This window comes from Athene cunicularia, unplaced genomic scaffold, assembly GCF_003259725.1.
Source record: "Athene cunicularia isolate RWA unplaced genomic scaffold, athCun1 SCF_47, whole genome shotgun sequence".
NCBI classification, from domain to species: Eukaryota; Metazoa; Chordata; class Aves; order Strigiformes; family Strigidae; genus Athene; species Athene cunicularia.
The window spans coordinates 27826-40439 of NW_020799476.1; the positions used below are offsets into that span (position 1 = coordinate 27826).

At 48.8% G+C, this 12614-nt stretch overlaps 1 protein-coding gene across 4 annotated transcripts in view; it reads left to right on the top strand.

The window, feature by feature from the left end:
- Positions 1-1604: 1604 nt before the first annotated feature.
- Positions 1605-12614, top strand: part of PPP3CC (protein phosphatase 3 catalytic subunit gamma) — a 24689-nt gene continuing 13679 nt past the window's right edge. For all 4 annotated transcript variants that reach the window (XM_026867467.1, XM_026867469.1, XM_026867468.1 and 1 more), the window contains exons 1-3: positions 1605-1635; positions 6520-6717; positions 7017-7141. In XM_026867467.1, coding sequence (XP_026723268.1) covers positions 1620-1635; positions 6520-6717; positions 7017-7141 — 339 coding nt within the window. In that variant the 5' untranslated portion in view covers positions 1605-1619. The remainder of the gene's footprint in view (positions 1636-6519; positions 6718-7016; positions 7142-12614) is intronic.

Consider the following 12614-nt stretch of genomic DNA (forward strand, 5'->3'; position numbering starts at 1 on the left):
GTTATTGTGAGGAGATATTCTGAGGAGATATTCTGGTTGCCCTACAAAAGGGAATCTGGCTCGAGGTAAAGATCAGAGCGAGTTCTCTGTACCAGTGGCACGCTGGGTGGCCAGCTTTGGCTCCAGCAGCACACCTCTCCCTAGTTTTGGATAAAACTGGGGCGTTGTGAACTGCATTTAATGGCCCTCTGTATGTGAAGGAGCTGCCACTCAGTAGGACTTGCAAAATGGATGAGAAAGATGCCCCAAGTCTTGATGCCAGATCAGCCCCGTCCCTGCTAACAGTGCGTGTGATGGTTTTGGTTGATGCTCAGGGGTGAGAAACAAAACTCTTTTTTTTTTTTCTCTTCTTTTTTTTTTCACCGTTTGTGAGGCTTTGGAGCTTCTGAAATACAGGGTTTCTTACTCATAGCGAGAAAAGAAAATTGCTGCCCTCAGAAGATTAGAAAAGTTGCAAAAGTTTGGAGGAGGGCAGACAGAAATGGCAATAGTAATGTTTCTGGCTCTCGCTGCATTTATGCAAGGAAGGTGTTTGCTTTACTTGGTGACTCTTCTGAGATATTACTGTTATTTATGTCAGCACAATCCGGTGGCAAGGGGAGAAGTTACTTATTTTCTCAGGTGGTAGGAGGCTGTGTATTGCTCCACTTTGTGCTTGCTTTGCCTCCACATAGCTCCTGTAGCTGGAGAGAGCAGTAGTTCCCTGACATCGCAGGGTCAGGGCGCCTGTGCCAGCACTGCTTCAGACTGAAAAATGACACAGATTATTTGTCAGGGCTTGGTCCAGGCTTTGAAAAATTGGTATCGAGCATACATCTGGTTTTGCAGGCTTTCATGTAAGCTTGCCCTGAGGCAGCCCAGGGGAGGGAAAGCAGCATGCAAACCAGCACAGGGATTCTTAAAGCAAAGATATCTATGCATCTGATGACCAGAAATTTGAACGGTTCATGATTTCAAGAAAATAAAGATTATTCCATGGAAAATTGGGTAGTTGTTAATAAATATTAGGACTAATGGCAAGTTGGAATTTGACAGGCTCCCTGTGTGCTGCTGAGGTTCAACCCAGCCTTGCTTTTGGGCTGGACCCCCTGCTAGAGAAGCACTGAAGCAGGTTGGCTAGAGCGTTGCTGTAGGTAACGGTGGCATCCATCACTTGCCTTCAAGGTTTTGTTCCCCGTTAATGACTGTGAAAGCTCTGCACGATCCTGAGACTTCAGCTTTCTGCAAGCACAAAATGGCATTGCTGTTGCCTTTCGTTGCTGAACTTCTCTCTGTTCAGAGCCCTGGACTCAGCTTTGAATAGATGAATGTAGGTTAGGTGTGAATGGGAATAGAAACGTCTGATAAAAATATCATTGGGCTATTTGGAAATTGGGGAAGAAAAAAACGCCAAAACTGACCCGCTGCTCGTGCTCTGCACAGCTCCACACAGGAGGCAGCTTTCTCTCCGCCTTTCAAAGCGGGTGCGGGTGGCTCCCGTGCAGACTTTTCCTTGTGAACGTTTCTACCTTTGACAGCCGGGTCCGGCTTCCTCGGAGACCAGATCTGGGTGGTGGCAGATGGACGTCTGTCATCCCCGGTCGTCAAACCCGTAGCTGAACGTCAGTCACATATTTCAGATGCCTTCCAGCGCAGGTGGAGAGGGTGCGGTGATGGGAAGCTGTTAGTACCTTCCCTGTGTGTGTCTGAGCATAAGAAAAGACAGCTTTTACTTGTGCTTAGTTTTGTCTGAGCTGTGCTGGCTGCTTCAGAATGCCCAAAATGTACTTTTTTTTTTTTTTTTTTTCCTCTGTTCAACTATCGATCTGTAATACCATTTGATGAGGAGCAAGCAGGGAAAGGGGCTGTTGCATTCAGTGCCCTTCAGATTCACTCCCAGGTGGTGTCAAGAGTTGCAGAGAAATCTCTCTCAAGTTTGTTACTGAGCGTGGTTAATCCTGGGTGATTTGGGGGGCTTGTAGCCCCGCGTGCCCCATTGTGAGAGGACACCTCCTTCTCCTTCGAGACCCAACCACTCAGGGAACAAACTGAGTTTTGCTGCAGCTGCCCCTTCAGGCAAGTAGCACTTGCTCCTTTTTCAGTCATGAATCTGGCTTTGTTGCTTTGTACAGTCATCCAAGGGACTCTCGACTATATAAACAATAATTTGAGCATCACTTTGTTTTCTCTTCCATGGCACTGGCTCTTTCTGGAGGGGTGGATGGCTCAGCCCTGCTCTGTCTGCTGCTGCTGCCTCCAGTCCTGGAGGGAGAGGATCTTTGCTTGGTTTCAGCTGCTCTTACGGAGAGGAGTGAGGGACTACGTGGTCTGACCCAATCCATGCTGGAAGAGCTGTGATGAAGCTGAAGAGAGGCATAGCTTAAGTACAGATGTAGAATTGCAACACGTGCTGGTAGAGAAGCAGCTTTTCATCAAACCCTCCCATCCTTAACTGACCATGTCCTCTCAGAGTGCTGCCAGTACCCACTTGCTCCTGGATGAGCAAATAAAATCTGTGTTAATTTTGCGGCAGATGGAGTCTTGCGCCGTAGCCTAGCAAAGATATCCCTACCCTCTTCGTTTTACTGAAGTCCCTCGAGCACAGCTGACCTTTTAATCCATGATACACCTCGGGTTCACTTGCATTTGTGTCCTTGTGTTGTGGTTCAGCGTCCGCTGTTAGAGCAGGGATTGTGGCCTTTCCTCAGGATCTGCAGTGTAGAGTGTTTTGATGCCCTTGCAAAGGCCCAGACCTAAGGATTTCATTATTTAGACTGGGTGCAACAGGTGGGTTTTGTATACAAAGGGAAGATGACACAAAGATCACAGTTGTGAATGTTTTATCCATCTTTTTCACTAACGTGAGGCCGAGCTTAGCACTTTGTGCTGCTTGGGCACTCCGTGACTAGCCACGGCATGGGGGTTTTTTGTGAGATAAGGAGTTATTTCCCCATTTTGCAGACAGGAGCAGGAAGTGGACAAGACTCTTCCACCCCTCTCAGTGCCCTGGGGGAGCAAAATTTCAGTTCAGCTTTTGCCATGCTGGGTCTGTTCCCACAGTTGGTGAGCCCGGGCTGGCTGCAGGAGGAGCCCCCGTCCTCCACAACCTCCTGCCGTGCTGCTCACTCCAACAGAACTGAGCGTTAATCAGGATAAAATTCAGATCTTGGGGCGGGGGAAGGATGTTTGTGCATCAGATAACCGCTTGCACCGAGTCGCCTAAAGCCCTTACACAAGTTGTGCTGGCTAACAGGATTACTTGCTTTGACAACACTAATTACTTAAGTACTCATCCTCATCCCCGCTGGATCACTGGGTTTTGGTTTTCCCAGCACTCAGGCTCCAGCGGGTGCTTCTCATGTCTTGCTGGTGCATGGAGGATTTTTTTTCATGCAGCCCCCACGAAGTTTTTGCAGCACCCAACGGCTCAGGGTGCGTCGTGGCACGAGTGTCTCAGCCCTGACGCTGCACAACCAGCTCAGGGAATTGAGTTTTGTTTGGTTTTTTTTTTGGGGGTGGGTGGGTTAGCAGGAAGCATAGCGAGTAGAAAACAGGCGATGTGGAGTAGGTCTTTGCTCTGTGTGTGCATCCCCAGGATGGTGCTGGTCTCTCTGGAGCAGGTTTTTCTCCCTGTGCTCCATGCTGCTGCAGCTTGGCAGAGGAGAAGCCGGTTCCTCATCGTGCCCAGCTCCTTGTGGGAGTGGAGCCATGCAAAGCCAGCGAGGGAACTTACATAAAAGTTCTTGGCTGCTTGCATCGGCGTAGCCTCGTATTTTATCTTGCATAACTCCTCTCGCTAGGGCTACCAAGAAAAGGCAAAGCAGACCATGCCAAGGAGCTTTTCATGGATCTCCCAGAGCTGTGTGACGGGCAGTACCGCTCTTGTGGTCTCATGCCATCTCCATGAAGCTTTCGGTCCCAGCTTCTGTGGCTCTGGAGTCGGTGGCTGTGTGTGAAGGCCTGGGATGACAGGGAATGTGGTGCTGAGCTGTTCCTATTTCTCAGTTTTCTTCCTTATAAATCGTTTGACCTTCAGGCGCTCTCTGGCTTCCCATGGAGTCAGATGGCAGATGCTAGGACAACTGCCCAGTTTGTAGAAGTACTTACAAACTGAGTCCCAGTCCCTTAATGGCAGGGAGTCCCAGAGCTTCCCTTGCCCCTCGCTCCGAGTCCTGTGCCCACGTTTCCCCCCAACTCCTTTTAACCTCCCTCATTCCAGCTGAACCTGTTCATGTCAGACCTGCAGCTTCCCTCTGCCTCCTCCTGCAGCGCAAACGCTGCCTTCAATACACAGATCCAGAGAGTGTGGGGAGAGGGAGAAAATAACACCCAATTCTGCAAAATGTTGAGGTTTTCATTGGTAACCAGAGGGGTCTTTTTTTTTTTTCTCCCTTTTTTTTTTTCTTTTGGCTGTAGAGACAAGCTACGTATGCAGTAAAAAAATGTTGTCCAGCCTATGTTGGCATAAGCAGGGGTCTTGCTTAAACCTCTTTAATTGGAAGCTCCGAGGGGAAGGCGCCACGTGTGCCCTGGCCCCTTCAAGGCAGGCAGGGCACTTAGCGAGTACCCAGCAGAGCAAAACTTCCAAAGGCACGGATGAAAGAGGGCCACCTTACTGCAGACACCCGCTCCCCTTTCATTAGATCCGCTCCCGTTCTCCTCTGTCCTACATTTCACATGATTTGAAAATTGATGTTCAGCTGCAAAGAATCTCTTGTGCTGCCTCTCAGCTTTTTCGCTCTGGCCCCTGGGTTTCCGAGCTGAAGAGCTGCTCTATTTGCATTTAAAAGAGATCGGTTGCATCACTATTATTTGACCAGCACTATCGCTTGGCCTGTTAAATTCAACATACCTTGGCATATGGGATGCCTTTACTGGGTGATGGGTAAGGACATCAACTTCATTTGCATACCAGATATTTTTCTGCTCTAGCTGGATTACAGTTAAGTGCAAATCTGTCTTTCACCACATGACACGATCACATCAGAAGCGGGAGATGTGGAAGCGAGGGTACATTATCTAGTGAGTGGGTTTCGTTACACGCAGGGTGTGTTGGAGGCACTGCTTACTCAGAAGCAGGCTGGCACCAGAATCATTAAAATGGCTGTAAAAGGCCCATTTGCCTTCCAAATTTTGGGGTAGTCTGGGGGATGCCCAGCAGAGTCTAGGCGGTCTGTCCAGCTGCCCGAGGTTTTACGGACAGCGCAAGAGTTTTTGCAGAGGTGTGCCCCGTCCCTCGGCCGGGAGGGTGAGCAGCAGCTCCCTGTGGCACCCACCCTGGGTAAGAGGCTTTTTTTGGGGAGCTGTGAGCATGATGCACCCTGGGGAGCACCCTAAAGCAAAACCCATCCCAGCATCTCATCTGTAGTGCAGGATCGCTCCCTCGGCGGGGCTTGGTCCTCATCGCTTTGGTCCTGCTCTGACCTGTGGGTGTTGAAAGGGCTGGACCCAGCGGGGTGAGGAGACGCTGGGTATTGGAGATGTTCTGAGAAGGAAACAGACTCCAGGACCCGAGACGACCCCTGTGCTGCGTCGCTGCCACACGATGCAAATGCCTCCGTGGTGCACAGGAGCTGCCGGTAGCTGGGCCCCACGTTTGGGGCTGTTTGACAGGATTTTACTTCCAGTTTTCCTCTTTTTTCCCAAACATCCAGGCCTCCTTCCTGGAATTTCTTTTGAATCAAGCCTTTAAATGTTATGCAGGGCTCATGTGTTCTCCATCTTTTTTTCTTCTTTAAATTAGCCAGGCCCAGGAGAAGGTAGCTGAGGAAGTCAGATGGTTCTCACTTGTAACTATTAATTTTTTTTTTCATAGGTTTCCTTTCTGCTGCACCTTCTTACAAATAATACAATTGCCTAGCGTGAAAATAAAAATAAAAATAATAATAATAATAATAATAATAATGGCTTTTGATGGGGTGTTTTTCTATCTAGAGTTAAAAACCAGGGCATGTGTTACAAATAGGTGAGGCCTTAACTTGCCTTAAATGTTGGATTCCATCAGGATTTACCAATTAACTAAGCCTGGGGTTAAGCTTTTTGAAGGGGCCCGTACTGAGAGGCGTGAGGCTGTTGCCTGGCGAAGGCAACTTCTGCTTTGCACCGTGCGGTTTCCTGATCAGTGAGAATTTTACATATTGGTCCTCTTGCCTTAATTGCTAGTTCCTGGGAACCGGTGTGTTTTTCTCCTGCTTTTGCTGATATTTGCATGCAGTCCTGTTTTAGTGCAACATTACGATGACAACTATCCCCACTGAATTAGGAGACAGCTTTGCTGCCCGCATTTTCTGTGGATACATATGGCATTTAGTCTGCACACGGTGGCTTTTTAAACATGCTGAGGGGTGTATTCAGCTGCTCTGGCAGCAGAGCTTTTCTTCTTTCGGTATTTGAGAGCATAATTTCAGTGAAAGTATGTTTCTGAGCGTGTGCTCGTCTTGAGGCTTGGAACGCAAGCCTCTTGCTGAAAAGACTGTAATTCTTTCCCCCCCTCCCCTCTGAAAAGAGACGTGTTGCTAACTTCTTCACTTCCATTTCCAGCTGTCCCGTTTCCTCCTACGCAGCGGCTCACTCTGAAGGAGGTGTTTGAGGATGGGAAGCCTAGGCTTGACGTCTTGAAGAGCCACTTGGTGAAGGAAGGACGCCTGGAAGAGGATGCGGCGCTGAAGATCATCAACGATGGCGCTGCCATCCTTAGGCACGAGAAGACAATGATCGAAGTGGAGGCTCCGATCACAGGTCAGAGAGCTGTCGGCGGCTGGAGTCCTAAATAAGAGCCATCTAGGAAACACGAGCTGCCTGAAGTAGCAGGTTTTCTGCTGTGTTCCTTCCATCAGCAAGGCTTTTTTAAACTGCCTGAACTCTCAGAAGAGAGCGTTTTGCTGGTGTAGATTGAGTACACCTTTGCAGAAGCTGGATGTGAAGCAGGGGTGGCTTGGGTCAGAGCACAACCACGCTATGCTCCTTGTTGCTGTCATGACCTTTCTTTTCTTAGCGTGTAATTCCGTCCCTCTTTTGTGCTGTTCTTCCTCCCCTAGTGTGCGGTGACATTCATGGGCAGTTTTTTGACCTGATGAAGTTGTTTGAAGTTGGAGGATCACCCAATAACACCCGCTACCTCTTCCTGGGAGACTACGTGGACAGAGGCTACTTCAGTATAGAGGTGACAAAGCTGAGCCTGTGGGTGCTAGTACTAACCTAACCGAAAGCGTTGAACTAAACTAGCAAGTACAGACCTCTCTTGTGCTGGATTTTATGCTCTAATTTTGCATGCAAGGAGGAACATGTTATGTTGTAGATAACTTAGAGTATGATTTTTGGCAGCAAAGTGATGTCCAAATGTCATGATTTTGAATTGGATGCTCACTCAGTGACAGAGTTAAGCAGCAGCAGCGGGGTTAATGACTAAATTCTGGCTTCTGAACTGGAGTTTAATATCACTTGTAGCTGTCAGTCAGGGGAACAAGAGGGAGAGTTGATTGTATGTTGCAGGCAACAGGATCCTACCAGGCAGTGGGAAGCAAATGTTTAAAAACTTGCAGGATTCAGCTTAGCAGGGAAAAGAAAGTGCTACACTACTGAGTCACTGCTTCCCTACCGTCCCCCTGAAAGCATCCACCTTGCAGTGCCAGAGACGGGGTCAGCACAAAGGAGCAGTAAATCACCTGGGCTGTTGTACATCTTGCCGTGACCCCGAGCTTAGTGCCGAGACATTAAATTGTGTCTCTAGCCACACTGTGCCCGTGTGACAACCTGCCTTGTCCCCATAACGCTGTCACCTCACAGACATCAGGCGTCCTGTGAGGGTTTGGCAGCTCCGTGGGGTGTCACCGACCCAAGGATGGGGGAATGGTTGGTCTTAAAGGGCAGAGTAATGGCTGGGTCCCCGTGGCTCCTGCTGGCTCGCTGAAGACCTGTGAGCGACAAGGAGGGGAGAGCTGGGAGCAAATGCTGCTAAACCTCAAGAGATTGCAGCCGTCTGGTTTCGCAGAAACAAAGCTGAGTAGAAAAAAGAAAAGTGCTTGCTCCAGTTGGAGGCAACGTAATGGGGGGTATTTAGGGAAACAGGGGCATGAGAGGCGGGTAAAAGTGAATAACAAAGTGGTTTCTCTTCAGAGAGGGAGGTTGCGTATCAGTGCGGGAATGGCTGAGCTGTCGGGGCCGCAGAGGCATCTTTCCCAGTTAAGTTTTTGAGGAGGAACTCTTACGGACAGTGATGAAGGCAGTTAATGCCAGCGCTTCTTTGAAGGATTTTGCAGAGGATTTAGGAGGGTACTGCCGACAGCTTGTGTGCTTTAGCAGCTTCCTGGCTTGCTTCCAGCCTTGCGCTTTGTGTGTTCCTAAATACTGACGGCGAGCCAAGGTGTGACGATGAGCAGTTTCTGGGGTAGCAGTGACGGATGCTGGAAAGGTGGGGTTGTGTCTGTTGGGATTTCTGGTGGCGCTGGCAGGAGGAGCCTCGTAACCCCTGGGGAGGAAGGGGAAGAACAGGAGTCCGACTGCTCGGTGAAGGGGCTTGGCTCGCACAAACTGGGTTTGCAGTTCAAATATATTTACCTGGAAAAGAGATTATAGCGCAGCAACTCTTTCTGAGAGAAGATCTGGATTTTTTTTTTTTTTTCCTCTGGTATTAACCGAGAAACCTTCAAACAAGAGTTGGCATACCCTGTGTCTGTGCAGGAGTTTTACAGATCCTGGGTGGTGGAGTGCTTCTCTCCCTCTTGGCTCTTACCCTGCAGTTGATCTGACGTGGGGATTTAACTCCCAGAGCTGCAGAAGCGAGTGCCCGAGTTGGGGATCGGTGCCCTTGTCTCTCCATGCTGTGAGGATATGGAAGAATTCCAGGGGGATGGATGATGAAACCACTTTGGAGAACAGAGTAGTGGGAAGAGGTGTGGTTGGTTGGTTTTTTTGAGGAGGAATGTCTGAAAAATCATGGGTGAACCTCTGTGGTGGCCTACCACTCCAACCCAGGGCCCGTGCGAGGCAGCCTGGTGTTTTCACGCACGAAAGCCTTGGGGCAGTCGGTCTTTATAAGGTCTGAGCACAAAGTTTTTATTTCATGCTGCTCTGGACCCTCCTCCTTCCCCTTTCCCCTCACGTCTGCAGAGGGGAAAACCACCGAGCGCTCCGTTACCCCACAGAGCTAGCATTGATCTTTCACGAATCAGGGTGGGCTTTGATTAGTACATGCGGGGGCTGATCCAAATGTCACTGATAAAGCAGAATCTAGAAGGCTTGATTCCCTTGTTCCTATTGATGTGTGCCTCTTCTTCCCACCTACTGCAAAGTGCAGCCCGTGTGTTTTAAGAGAATCCCACCTGGGTGGTTTCTATAGTGAAACAACAGGTTTGCTGCTGGCGTGGAGGATCTCTGCGAGTTAACGGTGCCAAATGGGTGTCTTTGCATTATAATTTTTTTTTTTTATAAAGGCTTCTATAAACTGCAGAGCTGTAGCAGCTGGCCTCTGAAGTGCAGAGATGAGTGATCTGTGAATGTTTTGGGTTTGGTATTTTGATGGGTTGATCCCAGAGGCTCAGGGGATGGAAAGGCATCCAGGTTTCCCTGTGGTTTCACCACTGGGAAGGTGGAGAACACCAGCAGCATCAGCCTTTTGTGAGTCACCGCACAAACTTGTGCATCCATGCGCTGGGTGGGGACGTTACCCAGTGCCTGCCCAGAGCAGCTGATAATCGTGACCTTTTAACTGAATGAAATAGGAGGTAATTGTATAATTGCATCCTGATGCAGGCAATCAGGAAACAAGATGCAAAACTGGGGGCCAAGGAGGTGTTAAGGCAAACTGTGTTGCGTGTTAGCAGCCCAAATAACCCTTGCAAGCTTTCTCCATTGCTGTGAGTATTTGGTTGTCAAGGTAAAAGGAGCAGTTTATGGCTCAGACAAAACCTTTAAAAACCCCAAAAGCCTCTGTTCATCAGCTCAGCTGGATGTCTTCAACAAATTATTTCTGGGCCTCTGGCTTAGGGAGATTCTCATTTAAGAACGTTCATTCCCAGTAAGCATAATGAGGCCACGAAGCGTGGTTCGGTTGGGTTGTTTTTTCGAAAAGAAAAGAGTTCTGGGGGGAGAGGGGAGGGAAGCAACCGTGTGAAAGCTGTGACGGGCCATGTCTCGTGGAAGGAGGACTCTGCAAAGCCTTTGCTTTCAGTCTGTGCCACAAAACCCGCTGCCACAGCGAGACCAACGGGCCACGGGTTCAAATGGAGTGAAGGGGCAGCACGGAAACGGGGCTGAACACCTCTGTTTGGAGATGCTGGTGGGACAGCGTACTCCTGAAGGATTCTCCTGGGAAAGATACTTCCCTCAGCGTGCTTTAAGCTTTGAGTTACATCTCCTAGCCCTTACGCAAGAGCGGTCTGTGCCCGTGTGAGTCCATGCTGGTCCGTGCAGCCAGAACTGCTGGGATACAATGAGTAGACTTGTTTTATTAAATTATAGAGTGAAACAATTATTACGACCAAAAATAGAATCTATGGAAAGAGTAAATTTATCAGTAAAGATGGCGTGATTATGGCGTACACCTTTGCCAGGCTAGTTTTTCACATCCAATTACAATGGGACACATGATGGCTGTCTAATTACAGAATTGTGTGTTCGGTTATCTCGCCAGGATTGAATGCAGTGTTTTATCCAGAATAATACTAAAGAGATCCAGTCACTGTCGTGAGGTGTGAGGGAGGGTCGGTTCGTGGGCCAAATGCGGGGCCCAGGGTGCAGCAGGTTTTTTGGGGGCCCGGGGTGCAGCAGTTTTGCTGTGCTGTTTCTTCTGAGCCTGCTCTGGGAAGAGCTGGCAGGCTCAAGGTTTATAACTTTCTCCTAAATGCCAGGTTTTGTCACTGGTACGAGGGGTTACGGGATGGCTTGTTGCGGGTTTGGCCGCAGCCCCTCTTGCCTTTGTGTGGGGTTGCAGGTAGCAATTCCTCTTGCAGTTCCCCCACTGTGACCCGCTGAGCTTTTTCCTTTGCAAGTGAGGGGGGGGGAATGAAATGGGGGCACTGGCCCACACGCTTGGCTTTGGGCTTCAAACAGATAAGGCAGAAGAATATGGAGAGGAGATTATTTAAGCCTAGCAAGCCTTAATTGTCTCGAGTTGCTACTAGGCTATTGTACACACGCAGTAATCAATTCCTGGGCACAGTGCCTTGAAAGTCTGGGAAAGGGATTTGCACAAAACGCCAGGAAGCATCTGAAGCATGCGAGTGAAGAAACCTCCCTTGTTCCAGCCCCTCTGGAGCTGGCGAGGGCTGTTGAATGTCCTTTACTCATCGTTACCCCGCGAGTACCTGGCAGCCCCCACGTCCTTGTGAAATAACTGCAAACCACAGGGAACTGCAGCCCTACCAGAGGCGTTTGCTCTCGACGGCTGCGGTTTGCTTTGCTGTGCGTCCAGGAAGAATTGTGGTGCCGAGTGACTCCGTTCGCTTCTGTTTCACTTGAAAACACTTTGAATGTATTTTTAAATATCTCTTCGGCGAGTTGCTGACCTTCTATACCTCCCAGATCTTTCTTGGTGGTGTGTCTCTACTTTCTTGCTTTGGTTGCTCGCTCCAGTCCTTAGCAAGTCGTTTGGTTCATTTATAGTGACTCACTTTTCGGTTCTCCTGCTAGCCCAGAAAAGTGACATTTAGGTTGCAGTCACAGGAGGTTAAAGCTTTAAATCACAGAATAATTATAAATGGTTTTGTTGGGAACATTCCTCCTGTTAACAAATGCAATAAAACGTTATTTTTGTTAGCCTTAACCGCAGCTTAAATTACCTGCCACTGCTGCTGTTTCTGTTCAGTTTTAAAGCTTGGAATTCGCCATCCAGCCTTTTCCTGTGGGGTTGAATTCTTGAGTTAGACACAGGTGGGTACTTCGCAGGTCCGTGGGGTTTTAGGGCTCCCTGTGTGTAGCTGGAATGACTGCTGTCGAGCTTACGTTGGGGCTTCAGTGCTTAAATACCATGATATCTAAAGTGTCTACTGGAAACTTAACTTAAAACTGGTTTAGTTTGGTTCTGGAGGCTGTTTCCATGCCACAGTGGCTGGTTCCTGGAGATCTGTGCACCAGATCAGCAATGTCTTTAAGTGTAAAACTGTTGACAGACTTCATGGTTCACGTTCTCAAAGTGTGTGCCGTTTCTGTAGCACGTCAGCCGAAGGGGGTAAGCTCTTATTAGAGACTTTAATCCAGATCTTCAAGCTCGCTGTCATTACGGGTTGTCCTTCCAGCACTCAAAATCAACAAGGGAAATGTGATAACATTTCCCCATGCTAGATACGAGCTGATTTAGCTGTCAGCTTGACAACGTATAGCACAGAAGGGTAAGCACACTCGCTTTCCAGCCCTTCCCTTCTTCACACAGGCTTTTTGGAAAGCCACTGTGAAATATTTCTGGGACTCTGGTAAAAATAATTGTTTCAGTTTGACTTTGGTCTGCCCCTCATCAAAGATAATCTTTTTACAGGTGTTGCTACTCAGATAGGGGATGTGGAAAGCCCTCTTCAAAGCCAGAAGGCTTTACTAAGCTTGTTTTTTGGCTAGGCTTTTCCTGTTTTGAACTTGAGCTTCACATGACTGTAGCGTAAGCAGAAAAACGGGGTGGGGGCTGGGGGGGGGCTGTCTCTTATACA